General features: G+C 49.5%; 2 protein-coding genes across 10 annotated transcripts in view; one reads left to right on the forward strand and one right to left on the reverse strand.

Annotated features, from left to right (window-relative positions):
- The window catches only part of TMEM63B (transmembrane protein 63B), a 35,076-nt gene extending 30,080 nt beyond the window's left edge, over positions 1-4,996 (reverse strand). For all 3 annotated transcript variants that reach the window (XM_015857687.3, XM_015857686.3, XM_015857685.3), the window contains exon 1: positions 4,882-4,996. The gene's annotated coding sequence lies outside the window, so the exon portion shown is untranslated. The remainder of the gene's footprint in view (positions 1-4,881) is intronic.
- Positions 4,729-12,467, forward strand: MRPL14 (mitochondrial ribosomal protein L14). Of its 7 annotated transcripts, none has more exons than XM_085543211.1 (5): positions 5,050-5,092; positions 5,498-5,546; positions 7,245-7,476; positions 9,996-10,089; positions 11,828-12,467. In XM_085543211.1, exons 3-5 carry the CDS (start codon positions 7,452-7,454, stop codon positions 12,192-12,194), a joined length of 486 nt encoding a protein of 161 aa, XP_085399337.1. In that variant the 5' UTR covers positions 5,050-5,092; positions 5,498-5,546; positions 7,245-7,451; the 3' UTR covers positions 12,195-12,467. The 7 variants fall into 7 exon arrangements, 6 of the variants coding, with proteins under 6 accessions (XP_085399337.1, XP_085399336.1, XP_085399338.1 ...); XM_085543210.1 differs by having other exon boundaries at positions 7,299-7,476; XR_014944677.1 differs by lacking the exons at positions 7,245-7,476; positions 11,828-12,467 and adding an exon at positions 10,600-10,618 and having other exon boundaries at positions 4,729-5,092.
- Positions 12,468-13,589: the final 1,122 nt, after the last annotated feature.

Genomic DNA, 13,589 nt, shown 5'->3' on the forward strand with positions numbered 1-13,589 from the left:
TTAGATAAGAGTATTTTAGTATCAGTCTCCTGAGCACCTCCTGTAGAATTCGTATTCCCATGGCTACTCATTGCTTCCTCTACAGGTAACAAATATCTCACGTAAACTAAGAAGGCCCCTTCCACCCTGGTAGCTACTGGTGAGATTCACCTATTTGCCAGTTTGTTATAAAAAAGTAAAACAAACAAACACTAAATCAAAACCCAAGACAGATACAAAAACCTCACAGACCTTCAAAATAGCTTCTTCTGCTTTGCCATCTCCATTGACAGTGACTCCACCACTACAGATGAAATGACTTCCCACCCCATCCTCAAAGACTACAGCCAACTACAGTCTTCTAGCAGTACACTGCTGTACATTATTGAGGAAGCTCCCTCTTCCATTTTTTCTTCCTCAGGCTAACTCAGTCCTAGTTCTTTGCATCTTGCCTCCCACACCATATCTCTAAAGACCTTAATTATTCCTGTTGCACTGCTGGACACTCTTCTTGTTCGTGCACATCCTTCCAAGGATCTGAGCCTATTCCACCAGTAATCCCTCATTTATGTCAGGGACAGCAGTAATTATTTCCTGCACCTTAGAGGTGACACTCCCAACACAGCCTGGCACAAGGCTTGCGTTGTGTGTGTCTCCTCCCCAGCAAAGAGCCAACTCATCCAACTCACATAACCTGGTTACACCAACGTTTTCCCCCAGCCCTGCCTCTGCCCTAGGCAGGGTCTCCTATCAACCCACACTTTCAATGCAGCTCTTCAACCAGTCATGCATCCAGCTGAGGGATGTTTCACATCTCCCACCCTTTCCCCATTTGCTTATGAGGCTGACACGTGGGTCAGTGACACAGGCTGACTCAAGCCAGGATCTATCACATCCATCGCCCCCACTCAGCCGCTAGGCGAGCCATCCTTCTAGGCAAGGGAACTGACTGATGTGATGCAGTATGTTCCAGGCAAAAATGCACTGGTGGCTTTTTAAATATTCTCTTAGCACAACAGACACTAGCTGCTCAGTCTAAATAAACTGGGATAAATAGCTATCTGGTTGTAGCCCTACTCCTTCTCTCTATACACTAAGGTACCAAACCCTCTGCTAGGTGTTCTTTAGCACAGCTGCTCACCACACAAAAATTGCTCTAGCTCATTAAGTACCCAGGTGAATTTCATAAGGCTTCATCCACTTGATCATATCTAATTGACTTAAACAGTCATCACCTGTTTTTACTTCACTTGTGCTTGGATTCACTTTTTAAAATTAACTCCTCTTAAATCCCTTATCACCCCTGACCTTCTGTTCCAGGTGAAGACAGAGTTCCCACTTAATGTCACCTTTCATTTGCTCTTCTCCACTCAGCCAGTTCTTTGTCCAACAGCACTGATCCTCCCTGCTGCAGCCAGTCTTCACATTGATTTGTGTCCAGCACAAAGTTCCTTCCTCCAGATTCACAACATTGCAACTCACGTCAAGTGAACTGCCTTTCTACACTGAGTAACAATGAACCCCTGGGCAGTTACTGCAGTTTAACAGGCACACAGTAATTTGTTAGCAGGTCTATGCCTCAAGTATAGAGAGGAGCCCAGCCAAACCAAATCACCAGCCTGAACACACAGTCACCCTGGAGAAGATGTCAGCCTCACCAGCAACACCTGAGAGCCTTCAGAGCCCAGTGGTTCACAAAGAGCTGAGGGATGCATCTCTTAAGATCTTCCCTACACCCATGGCACTAGATTTATTACCAAGTCAGAAGCAAATACCCTCCACAGCCCTGCAGTACTACAAGGCTCTGCTTGACCTTCAAGCAGGAGATACCAGATGATGATGACTACCTCAAGCATGAGGTGAGACCTGCAGCCATCTATGTTTCCACAAAGTAACAGACAGTACTAAGATTGTCTCATTCTCTGGCTTTGAAGGGACCAGGAACAGAGCCTACTAACAGCCCCTATTTAATTTATGAAAGCACCAAGTAAAAGCTAGAACTCCACTGGCTGCCACCCAGAGCTGAGGTCTGCAAGGAATTTAGCAGGAGCACCTCCAGAGGAAGGAGCAGAAGCACACATCAGAATAGGACAAGAAAAACAAGGCAGTGAAAGCTCACAGTGCCTTCTCCAGGCATGGATAAAGAGGGACTCTTTGGTGGCTGCTGGGTTTTAGATGCTGAGGAATCACCTGCAGAAGACAGCAAGTATAGTCAGACATGAGCCCTGCCTGCAGCCATTGCCTCCTAGTGCTGATAGGACACCTTAGCTTGGGAGATGTTGAGAGCTCTGACAGGAGGATCCCCACCTTGCCAGCACCAAGCCTCTACAAACCCGGCCCTGAGAGAGCACTAGTATCCTGTGGAGGCAGAGCAGGGAGATGGGCAGGCAAACAGCACTGACATGGGATGCCCTGTCCCTGAAGGTGTTCAGGGCTAGGTTGGACTGGGCCCTTAGCAGTCTGTTCTAGTATTAGATATGGAGACTGGTGACCCTGCCTACAGCAGGGGGGTTGGAGCTTGATGATCCTCAAGGTCCCTTGCAACCCAAGCCTTTCTATGATTCTACGACATGCAGGAGCAGCAGGGAGAATGGAAGCATTTGCAGCACTGTTGAGCTATCGCATTCACTTAGAGAGAGCCTAGCAAAAAGGAGCAAACGCTGCAGAGACGCACAGAGGAAATCATTCACATCTCACCATTTGTAAGGGAGCTTCTGCCTGCTGCAGCTGATCTGTATCTGGAGCAGAGGGCAGACGCCCAGCTCCAGGCCGGGAGAGCAGAGCAAGGAGGCAGTGCCAACCACAGGCCTGCAGCCTGACAGAAAAGCCATTTCACACTGCAAGCCTCTGCTTCACAGGCCTGGCACCAGCAACACGAATCTTGCCCTCTCTCTCTTGCACTGTGTGTACTCACACATAAGAAAATAATTCCTGGATTTTTATTCACTCGTATTTATCAGGAATCCATCCATCACAGAGCACAAGGTACCAGGGCTACCCCAGCCAGCAAGCAAACCTACAGGCCCGGGGCTGCACCAACAGCACCAGGGGTCCCCACTGGAGCTCACAATGTGCCAGCACAAAAAAGAACGATGAAAACTGCTGCTTGCAGTGGCTGCAGCCAACACACTGCCCAGGGATGAACACAGAACCATGCCTGCAGACAAGCACTTGCTTTCTGCCCTCCCAGCTCCAGCAAGGCCCCGGGGGAGCTGGGAGGAGCGGGAGGCACTGCTCTGACACCAGACAAAGGGCCTTCCTCTGAGTCACGCAGCATCCCCACGGACACAGCCCAGCCGCTCCCTTCCCTGCTCCCTTCTCTGCCGCCTCCGCCATCCAGCCAGACCCGGCACCGCGTGGTCGGGTTGGGGCAAGGCACCTCCGTGTCCCTTCCAGGGCTGGGCTGTTGAAGGGCAGCACAACACCCGGTGCCATGGGGAAAGGCTACTCCGGCTTTGGTTGCCATAGGGATGGAGATGCAGCCCAGCACAGGAAGGAAACGTAGACTCACCCGAGGGCAGGTGCCGATGGGAGGAGAGAGGGGCTTTGGGCCCGAAAGGGATGTGTGGCCCCTCTCCTTTGCTCCCACCCCCTGGAAAGCAGCTGTTAATTAAAGAAGGCCTTAACAGACCTGGAAACGATCACGTTCTCCAAATATCCCCATTCTCACACTTCATCTCTGCACTAAAAAAGCCCCGGGGAAGCTGCAGTCCCCAGCGAGCCTCACCATCATCCCTGCCTCCATCACCAGAGCACAGCACCCGCTGATGCTTTGATATGCAAATCCGCCATCGGATCCCTACACCGTGCTGCCTGCAGGCAGCACAGCACCCCACACAGGGGCCTCCTTTGGCCAAGAGCAGAACCAGCCCCTCATAAACCCCATCGCAAGCACGGGCACTAATGGAAGGGATGCACACCGAGATCAAAACCACTATGCCAAAGGTGCAGCAGGCAGCGTGGGCAGCTGGCAGGGCCCCACTTGGTGCCCTTGGCTCACTGAAAGCACAACTAGAAGACAGGAAAGACGGGCTGATGGTGCACAGGCTTCTGCTGCAGGTCTCACACTCACCGAGATGTTCTTCACACCCTTGTTCTTAGAAAGAAACATGTCTTATTTTACTGCATACACATTTATCAGAAGAAAGCACGTTCCCAGCCCATTTTCTTGCTTCATGACTGAGGATACCGTGAAAGCCCAAGGAAGGAGACAACAGCAGCACACAGCCCAGCACCTTCCTTTGGCTGCCTCAACCTCTGACCCCGAGATGCTTCAGGACAGTGACACCGTGCTCTGGTCAAAGGAGAAGAAACCGGAGCATTGCAAGGCTCAGAGCAACGCTCCCGAGAGGAAAACCGACACCCTCCGAACACACAGCAGCCTCAGTTCCTCCCAAGGTTACGGAACGGATGGAAATAGAGCGAACCTGGGGCAACCAAGCACAGCCCTGAGCACAAGCAGGGCCCGTTCCCAGCCCCATCTCCCTCACGCTGCTTCCACGCCCAGCTGAGGGCTGTAGGTGGGCCCATAAGGACCGCAAAAGAGCCCGGCACGAAAAGGGCCCTCCCAGGCGAACACCAGCTAATCGCAGTCAATAGGATCCACGTCCTTAGAGCACGGCTATTATCTCTGACGGGCACAGAGCCCTCCCGCAGTGGGTACACGGGGGGCTATAAGGGGGTGCGGCCGCAGCCCGTGCCCGCGGAGCTTTGTCCCACGTACGGGCGGGGCACACGCAGGGCCGTCCCGAAGGCACCGCAGCCGCCGTGGGCTTCTCCCCGCTCCAAGATGGCAGCCCCCCGCCCCAGCCGGCCTCGCCGCCCTCCTTCCTTCCCTCCCCCCTTCCCCGAGCCGTTCCCGACAGCGTCACCGCCCCCAGCCCGCGATGCCGCACCGCTTACCCGGCGTCAGGCGCGGACGGGCTCCCGAATCGCTGCCGCTTTGTGCCGCCCCGCCGGGCGCTGCGGTTCGGCACGGAACGATCGGCTCGGCTCGGAGCGGGGCGCGGCCTCGGCTGGGCGTAGCTTCGGCACCGCACCGCGCTGGGCGGGGCGTGCGGGCGGCGCGCCGTGCATGCGTAGTGCCGGCTGGAGGAGGGCCGCGGGGTCTGAGGTGTGCGCCGGGAGTGGGGGGGTCGGTGGGCTCCGGGGGACGTGGGGTGCGGTGGGATGGGTGGGGGCAGTGGGTGGTGGGCGTGCGGGAGCAGCTGCTCTGTGCCTGTCGGTGCTGGAGGTCGCTGATCCTTAGGCCTTATGTGCGGGCCTGGCTGCGGCCTGCTGCGGATGCCGCCTTTGCTGACCCTCGTGAGCCTGGGAGGGGGGCAATACAGGGGCTGCATTAGGCTCCTATGGCTATGAGTAGTCACACGGAGCGGTGGGAGCGGGATTCCTGTGCCCTGACAGCTGCACCATGGGCCAGGTAGTGCGGCGTGGCGTGGGGGATAGGGAAGTTGTGTGTGTGTGTGTGTGTGCGGGCTGGGATCTGCTGCTCACCCACCAATACGTTCCTTTGGAGCAGTTCCCTTCAGTTTGAAGGGAGCCACTATCGTTCATCGCAGCTGCCCTAGGTCAGTGCTTCCTGATTTCTTTGATGGCTTTTTTTAATGGTTGAGCCGCTGCACTCCACCTTCTCCTTGCTTGGCTCCTCTTCCCTGCTGCATCACTTCAGTGCTTTCTGGTTGGTGATCACACCTTGTTGGTTGGGACTTGGTCACCCAGGTTAGGGCTGCAAACAGGATGTGGGCTTGTGGCTTGATGTCTGTGGGCCTGTTCTGAGACCTCAGTGCTTTTAGAAGTAGTAGAGATGCAACCAAAAGGAGATAGTAGCAGTGAGTTATAGGACTGCAAGTTGTCCTTTCAATTTATACGTGACTCCAAAAGACCCTAACAAGGCAAGGTTTTGACTTCATCCCCACAGACCACATCAGTGCTGCTGGGACCCTCCTTTGACCTTAGGAAATTCTTTTTGGCTTAATTTCCTGATGGTTGCCCAAGGAGGTTGTGGATGCCCCATCCCTGGAGGCATTCAAGGCCAGGCTGGATGTGGCTCTGGGCAGCCTGGACTGGTTGGTTGGTGACCCTGCACATAGCACAGGGGTTGAAACTACATGATCACCGTGGTCCTTTTCAACCCAGGCCATTCTGTGATACACCAGGAACAATCCATTGTTGCTTTAGTACAGCACTGTGAATATGCACATATGTAATGGATTAGTGTGCTTGGATACTGGAACAGATGTAAGTACCTTATAGCTGGGACTTCTGGATGTTTAAGATAACTAAAGTAAGTTTTCCATTAAAGGTATTGAGCTCTTCTTATCTGCTTTTCCTGATGGCGCGAATGAGGTTAATGTGTTTCACTGGAGAGCTGTTAGCAGATGTACCTGCAGTGAGTTGCTGTTGGTAACTCGGATCAATAAATATCCTGTTTATTAATAGCTAATCCTATTCATAAATGGAATTCATGAAGACTTAATTCCTCTTTGTGAATTTGGCCTTTCTGCCTGTCATTAGTGCAAAACCAATTATGGCTTGGTAATGGGTATCTTGTGTATTTTTAACCCACCCGAGCCCTTAATCACATTGTTTCCTCTACAAGGATGGCCACGAATGGGTCGACCCTACAACTTTCTGCTGCTTCTTGCAGTGCACCCTGGCAGAAGTTAAATAAATAAACCCACAGTACCTGAGTAGGGGTTTAGGTATTTGCATTACACATATTGTCTTGGATTTATTTCTAACAAGACTCCTTTGTTAGTACTGTGTGTCCTGACATGGGTTTAAAGCATGTAATTCTGCCTTCTTTATCTGGAGGATGTCCTTGCTTCATATCAGCCCCCTGGGGTGGTTTACTTGTGTGTCTGCATGTGTTTTATGCAACGTATATGTCGCCCGCTTCTGTTATCTGGGATGGAATGTTCCAGGATTCCTCCATTCAAAAAGCACTCTAACCTGTTGTAAATACAAATCACTTCTTTATTCTTCTGGGGAAGCGGTGAAGGTAGTAGCTTTAATATGGCACTTGAAAATGGCGCGGTGGGTAAATAACTACCAGGGGCGTGAAACTGGTGAAGAGTCCCTTTGTGGTTTGGTTTTTGAACTTGATGTCAGTCTCGTTGCGCTGGATGTGGTAATGCTGAAGGGTCCTTGAGATGAGAAGGGAGTGTTTGCCGTAACAGGTTATTGCGTGTTCAGACTGACTCAGTGAAGTAGAAATTGGGTCACCCCAGTGAGTATTTGATTCGCAGACTTCTCCCACTCTGCAGAATCTGAACTCAAGTCTGAAACCTGTGTGAATTTTTAACTGGTTTGTGGAGCAGGATGAAGCCAAGTGCCTCGAAGATTTCAAGAAGTTGAGTCTTTCCAGCCATGAGATAGAGCCGCTGCTAGAACTGAGGTGCTGTTTAATTCTACTCTTACCTAGTATAGAACAACTTGGAAGTTAATCCTCCTTGAGCAGAGAGTTGGACTAGATGACCTCCAGAAGTCTCCTCCAAGGTAATTCCTTGATCAAGAGCATATTAGTGACTAAATGCAAAGCAGTGGTGCTATTTTTCCTGTCTAGGTTACGACGGGGTGCACTCCTCCGCCAGCTGGGCAATGCCAACATCAGACTGCCTAGGAGTTCCTGCACGTGTGCTCATGCTTGATGGTTATGGGGATACTCTTGCCATGTGTCTCTGAGCAGTGAAGTTGGATAAGAGACCACAATCAGAGATCCGCCTTTAGGAGCATAGCCAGGTCATGTGCGTTCCCCAAGCATGTGTTAAGCACAGCCTTCTTCAGAAGGTGTGAGACAACATCAGATCTGGAAAGGAGAGGGCTTTCATCTCAGTAATAGCGTTCAGCCTTTGGCACCAGCACTGAGTGCTGGTCCAGCACTGAATGACTTCTCTGCCCTTGCAAGTTTGGTTTGGCCTTAGCTCCTCTGCAGAGGGCAAAACAAAGATCAGGTGCCTGTTCCCAGCCATGGAGGGAATGAGGTAGAACTGGGCCAGGCTGAGGAGTGCTTGAACCAGACCCAAAGGGTCAGCTGTTTCTGGAAGGGAAGCTAAGTTGTTTGAAGAATTAGGGGTATGATTCATTGTTCAGAAACCCACTTGCACCCTTCCTTGCATGCTGGGCTTCGTGCCACAGAAGCATTCTTCCTTCTGCCCTGAACCTTCTTGCACATTGCAAATATTCTGTTTACTCAATTCCGAACAGGATGCTGCATTCCAAGTAATCAATCAGTCAGAGTTTCTTAGTTTATGACACATCTTAATATACTGAGGAATAATTCCTAGCAGTGAAGGGATACTGAGTCATGTGGAAAAATAAACAGTCCTCGGACACTTTGAACTGTTGATGCTTCACTCAGAAGTTTTGTAACTTCCAAAACTTCACTGCTGCCACAGGGTAGAAATGAGAGGTGACTCCTACTGAGACTAAGTAGTGAGTTCAGAGTTTAGACAGCACTCTGGGGCTCTGACACATGGCCTTGAGCACGCTGAGCTGGTTGTGGTGTTACTGTCCCTCTGACAGTGGGCAGAGCATATTCCTGTCCCTGCTCTGCAGCCCAGGCTCCAGAGCCAGCGGGACTCTTTCAACCCTACATAGCTGTGGAGCCAACTGTGGACTCCCTGAAACATACCTCTTGGAGACAGTAGAGAGGCCGACTCAGCAGTGCTGCTAGTTCAGCTCTTCTGCTGGGCTCTGAGGCCTTGCTGTGCTGCTGGAGGAGACAGGAGCACTCTTGCACCCTGGGTTTGAGTTTTGCACTGGGAAACAGTACACCCATGTGCAGAACAGGACATGGGCATTCCTCCCTGCTGGCACAGGGTGTAGGATTACAACAAGGGAGTTAAGCTGAAGCTGTGTAGCAATCCTAGCAGCAAGGCCAGGTAATCAGGCCTTGATAGCCGGTGACACTGTAAATACTGCAGGGCCTTGTTTTTGTTAGGCTTGCATATTTAGGCAAGGCACTGTTGCAAAAATACAGCCTCTCTGGGGTCCTGTTTTAGTGTGGGAGTGGTAGCGGTGAGCTCAGAACGGATACCCTGAGTCATCTGGAGGCTTCATCTTTTACCCAACAGAAATGTGGCTTTGTTATCGACTAAATGTAAGCATTGATTATAGCTTTTATTTGTTCCAAACCTGCTTGGATGACAGCTGAAATGGTTTGTCTCATATTGGAGGATACATGCTTCACTCAGGGAGTGCTGCTGCAGAACTGCTGTGGTACAGATTTCTGCTGCTTCTCATCCTGTTGTCAGCAGTGCTTGCTCTCTAGGACAGCTGCAAGGTCTAGGTGAGCATTGTCACACACCAAGCTGCAGTCAGAGAGAAGTCTTAGTTCTTTGTGAGCTGGCCTGAAACAGGGTGGCATCCGGATCCTTGCTGCTCCCTCCTCATGTTTGGATGTGCTGCCACTGCTGCCTGGATCATTGTTCCTAATCCACATCTGGCAAAGTGAGCTGGGACCAGATAAGCTGTTGTGATTGACTCAGCAGGCTTGTCCTGATTGGTTTTACAGAATGGGGTTAGGGAACAACTAGGGATGCAGTTAGGGAAGAGGGTGTGTTCATCTCAGAGGTTAGCCTTGTAACCCGGTTGTGCTGTGGTCAGGGTAGTGTTTTGCTTGGTGTTGAGCAAGCACTGTGAAGGCACGGGAAGCTTTTCCTTCTGGGCAGCTGTAACAAAGCAAGATTGGTAGAGGTGACCAATGTTTGTTTGTTGTTATACGGTTCACAGTGCGCAGAAAAGGCTTTAACCTTGTGCACAGAAGACTGCAGCTTGGGGATACTGAACTCAGCTTTATAGTAGAAGCATCTGAATTATATTCTCTATTGAATTCAGGCAGGGGATCTTGCTGTGCTTTGTAGCATGCTGGAGATGCTGTTAGAATTCTTTATGCTGTGAATTACAAATGTATAAAGAGTTGCTGAGACTCTTGTGTGTGACTGCCATAAGAAAAAGGAAGTGAAAAAAGTTCTCTACTATGACCAGAGTTCATAAATCTCTTTTTTCTCACACAGGGCAGCTTACCAGAATCCAGATGGCTCTCCTGCACAGGCGACTGGGATTTTCCTTAACCCATCTGAGCAACGCAGTCATCCAGCGACACTTCAGGTGATTTTCAAATCCTGCTTTTGGTTTTATTTTCTTGGTTGGAAGAGATGCTTCGAAGCAAATCAAGCATAAGATATAGTAATGCTAATTAAAAAATAATATTGTAAGAAAAGTATCATAGATGTCATAGATTGCAAAGTGAACCCAAACAGATGCGGGTTCCTGGCAGTCAGAACATGATCTAAACTCTGCAGACATTCCACATGCTCTAAATTTTCCATTTGAGTTTTAACATGAGCTCTTTGCTCATCCACACGAGTCTCCTCATTTTTATTTTGCCTCAATTTTACTCTTAGGGGGGCACTGATCTTGAGCTTGGAGGAAGTGGTGCTTGAACCATCTCTCTTGGCTCCCTTACCTTCTACTGCTCTTACCTACAGGATACCTCCAACTAGATCTTTGCAGAGATCAGAGTTGGCTCTCCTGAAGTCCAGGACTTCAGGCCTTCAGACCAGAATCCTGGTTATTGCCCTGTTTCTTCCATATAAGATCCTGTGCACTATCTCATAGGCTCTGCAGCCAAGGCTGACTTCAGCCTTCACATCCCGAACCTTGTTTGTAAGAACAAGGTCCAGCAGCACACCTCTTCTTGTTGGCTCCTCCACCACATATTTAAAGGATATGTGCTGACAGTGAGAAGGAGGTGAAGACCCTGAGGTGAGAAGTACTGCTGCTGGAAGGCAAGTCAGCGACCTGATCTGGGAAATCATTCCTGTGTGATGATCCTGCTTTTGGATGTGGGGGCTTCTACCATGAGACTGTGTCAGAAATGAGAAGAAAAGCCCACCTTGTGCAGTTACCTTGACTAGCAGTAATCAGGCAGTCACACATTTGTAGTTGTCAATTTGCTACTGCTGCTTTCTAGACTTTGTCCAGCCTAGATTTCACCTTTCTCCCTTTGACAATACTCTTCCTTTCCAGCTTCCGCTGTTCTGCCTTCTCTGTTGTGCAACCATAACCTGGCAGGCAGAGGATGGAGTGACATAAAAGAAGAGCCATTCCTGAAAGGGAAGTTAAATACTCAGCGTATCCCTGCTGCTCCCATGTGTATTCAAAGTCAGATCTACTAATTTAGAACCATGCAGTGTATTCCTGTTATTTCTTACCCCTGATAATCCCACAGTGCAAGCAGACACAGAAGAGAATGCTTCTCTCTGGGTTCCTCCCACGTGGGGAGGAAGGTGATTCTAATTGGCGGCAGCTTAGCACAGCCACAGCAGGACCTCAGAGGTCTCATTGGGAGCAGAGTAAGATTGGTGAGAACACCTCATGGGCTTCACTCAAAAGGAGATTGGTCAGAAAATTGCTGAGGACTGTGTACAAGATTGAAAGAGCCTGACTTGAGCCTTAGCTTCCTGTAGGCTGTTTGTGGGAGAAGTAAGCACGTTTTTTGTTTTTTTTTTGCTTGTAAATTGAAGCTGAACTGAATCATCCACATTTGCTTTAAAGAAAAAAAGAAGGCAGTAAATGTAACTCTTCACTCCTTCTTTAAGTCGTGTTTCAGAGGAAAACGGTTGTCTTATGTTTGACATTTACTGAGGAGTGTGCGAAGCTCAAAGTAGCATCTGGCTTTCAAAGAACACTTTGAGTGCAGTGAATGTGTCATCCGTATGGTATGTATTTGTTGCTGGTGACTTCTGAGTGGTTTTGTAGTGACAAGATCCTGTGTTGGTTTTGCCCTCGCTACCCAAAGATTATTGGGGAGACGTGTCTCTCATTCTTTCCTGTCTCTTATCAGTGTCAGTGGAGCATGCCGAGCAATACAGAAACTTACTCGTGTGCGAGTGGTGGACAACAGTGCCTTGGGAAACGCACCTTACCATCGGCCACCAAAGTGTATCCACGTCTATAACAAGACTGGAGTTGGCAAAGTAGGAGATAAGATCCTTCTGGCTATCAAAGGAGAAAAGAAGAAGGCTTTGATTGTAGGACACAAGATGCCTGGTCCTCACATGACACCTAGGTTTGATTCCAACAACGTGGTTCTCATAGAAGACAATGGAAATCCATTAGGAACTAGAATAAAAACACCCATACCTTATATCCTGCGGCAGAGAGAAGGAGAGTTCTCCAAAGTTTTGGCCATTGCCCGCAACTTTGTATGAGAGCTAAGAGAGATTTCTGGCAATCCTGGTCGTATCCTTTCCTATAGTACCTATTGCTCAGTCCTTTTCTAGAAAAAGCTGGAACACGCAGAAGTTGAGGTTCATTAAGAATCTCTCTTCCTGTTTATGAAGTACAAACAGCTAATTTAAATACTGAAATGCCTTGTTTTTCTCCAGAAGAGAAAACAGCGTGTTTGGGATGTGGTCCTGTACACACACTGCTCTGATGGTGTTACTTTGGTCTTAGCTTATTAAAGAACATGAAAATCCTTACTGTTTTGTACTGCTTATGTTGTCTTCCCTATTTCTACTGCTCGTGGTTCTGCTGGAGGAAGATGGCAAAGCCCAGTCCCTGGCCTGGTAGTTCTGGGATGTACTAAATGGATCAATTTATAATAAAGTAGGAGAGGTGAGAGCAGTGTAATTATTGACGCCTTCAAGAAAAGCGTTAGTTTCTGCATCTTTGCCTCAGAAGGAAGACTTTAGGAGTGAATGGAATTGGGAAAACCTGATGGCCTACAACTTTGGTGGTGTGTGGTTGAACAGGTTATAGCGGAGCTGGGAAGGGAAGGAGAATGTGGTAGGTTTGGGACACAGCCTGTGCTCTCCACCTGATCAACCCCAGGAAATTAACTTCTATTCTCTCTGGACAGTACAAAGGTTGGGTTCAGGCTGAAAGTTCCACAGGAAGAAACACTGTTCCAAACAGCTTTTTGAGAGTGCATCAGAGAACCTAGGCTTGTCCATTAGCTATTGCTGATAGGTGGCATGTACTCATTAGTGAGGGCTCTGTATCCCTTTCTGCTCCATTACTCTAAGTAACATGGATTGGACAACAATTTGTGTTTAAAGTGAGCTTTAAGGAGCTGCAGTGTTCTCCTTAGTAGAACTTCCCTGTGAAAATAGAGGAACCTAAGCCTATGAACCAGTTCAATACAGACAAAACCCTCTTCTGCCTGCAGCATATTACTTGCTTATTGCTTTCCATGGGCCAAAAAAAGCTGGATTTGCTGCTCTAGACCCTCCCAGGCCCTTAACCGTTGCCAGTAAGCCCTTAGCTTGCCTGCTGGATGAAGCAGCACAGCAGGTGCCCAGCTGATGTCAGTCTTTCCAGTCTGTCTGAACACAGCTGCTTTCAAGGAGAGATTTCTTTGCTGGAAGGTGACGTTTATGTCACTTTGCTGGGTGGGTTAGTGAACAAACAGCACATTCTGGTTGCAGCAAGAAGCGTGGCTGGGTCCCCTCCTGTTGTTTCCTAGAAGGAGCTGCAATTGCTGGCCAAGCATCCCCTGGTGTGCACGCCGGCCACCTAGTGGCTCCTGCAGCTGTGGAGCTGTGAGGAGTGTTCTGCAGACTCAGGCATTGGAGACTTACCTCTGCAGTAGGAGTGTATCC

The sequence above is a fragment of the Coturnix japonica genome, chromosome 3 (assembly GCF_054131305.1).
Source record: "Coturnix japonica strain WE chromosome 3, WE-NBRP24, whole genome shotgun sequence".
Lineage (NCBI taxonomy): Eukaryota > Metazoa > Chordata > Aves > Galliformes > Phasianidae > Coturnix > Coturnix japonica.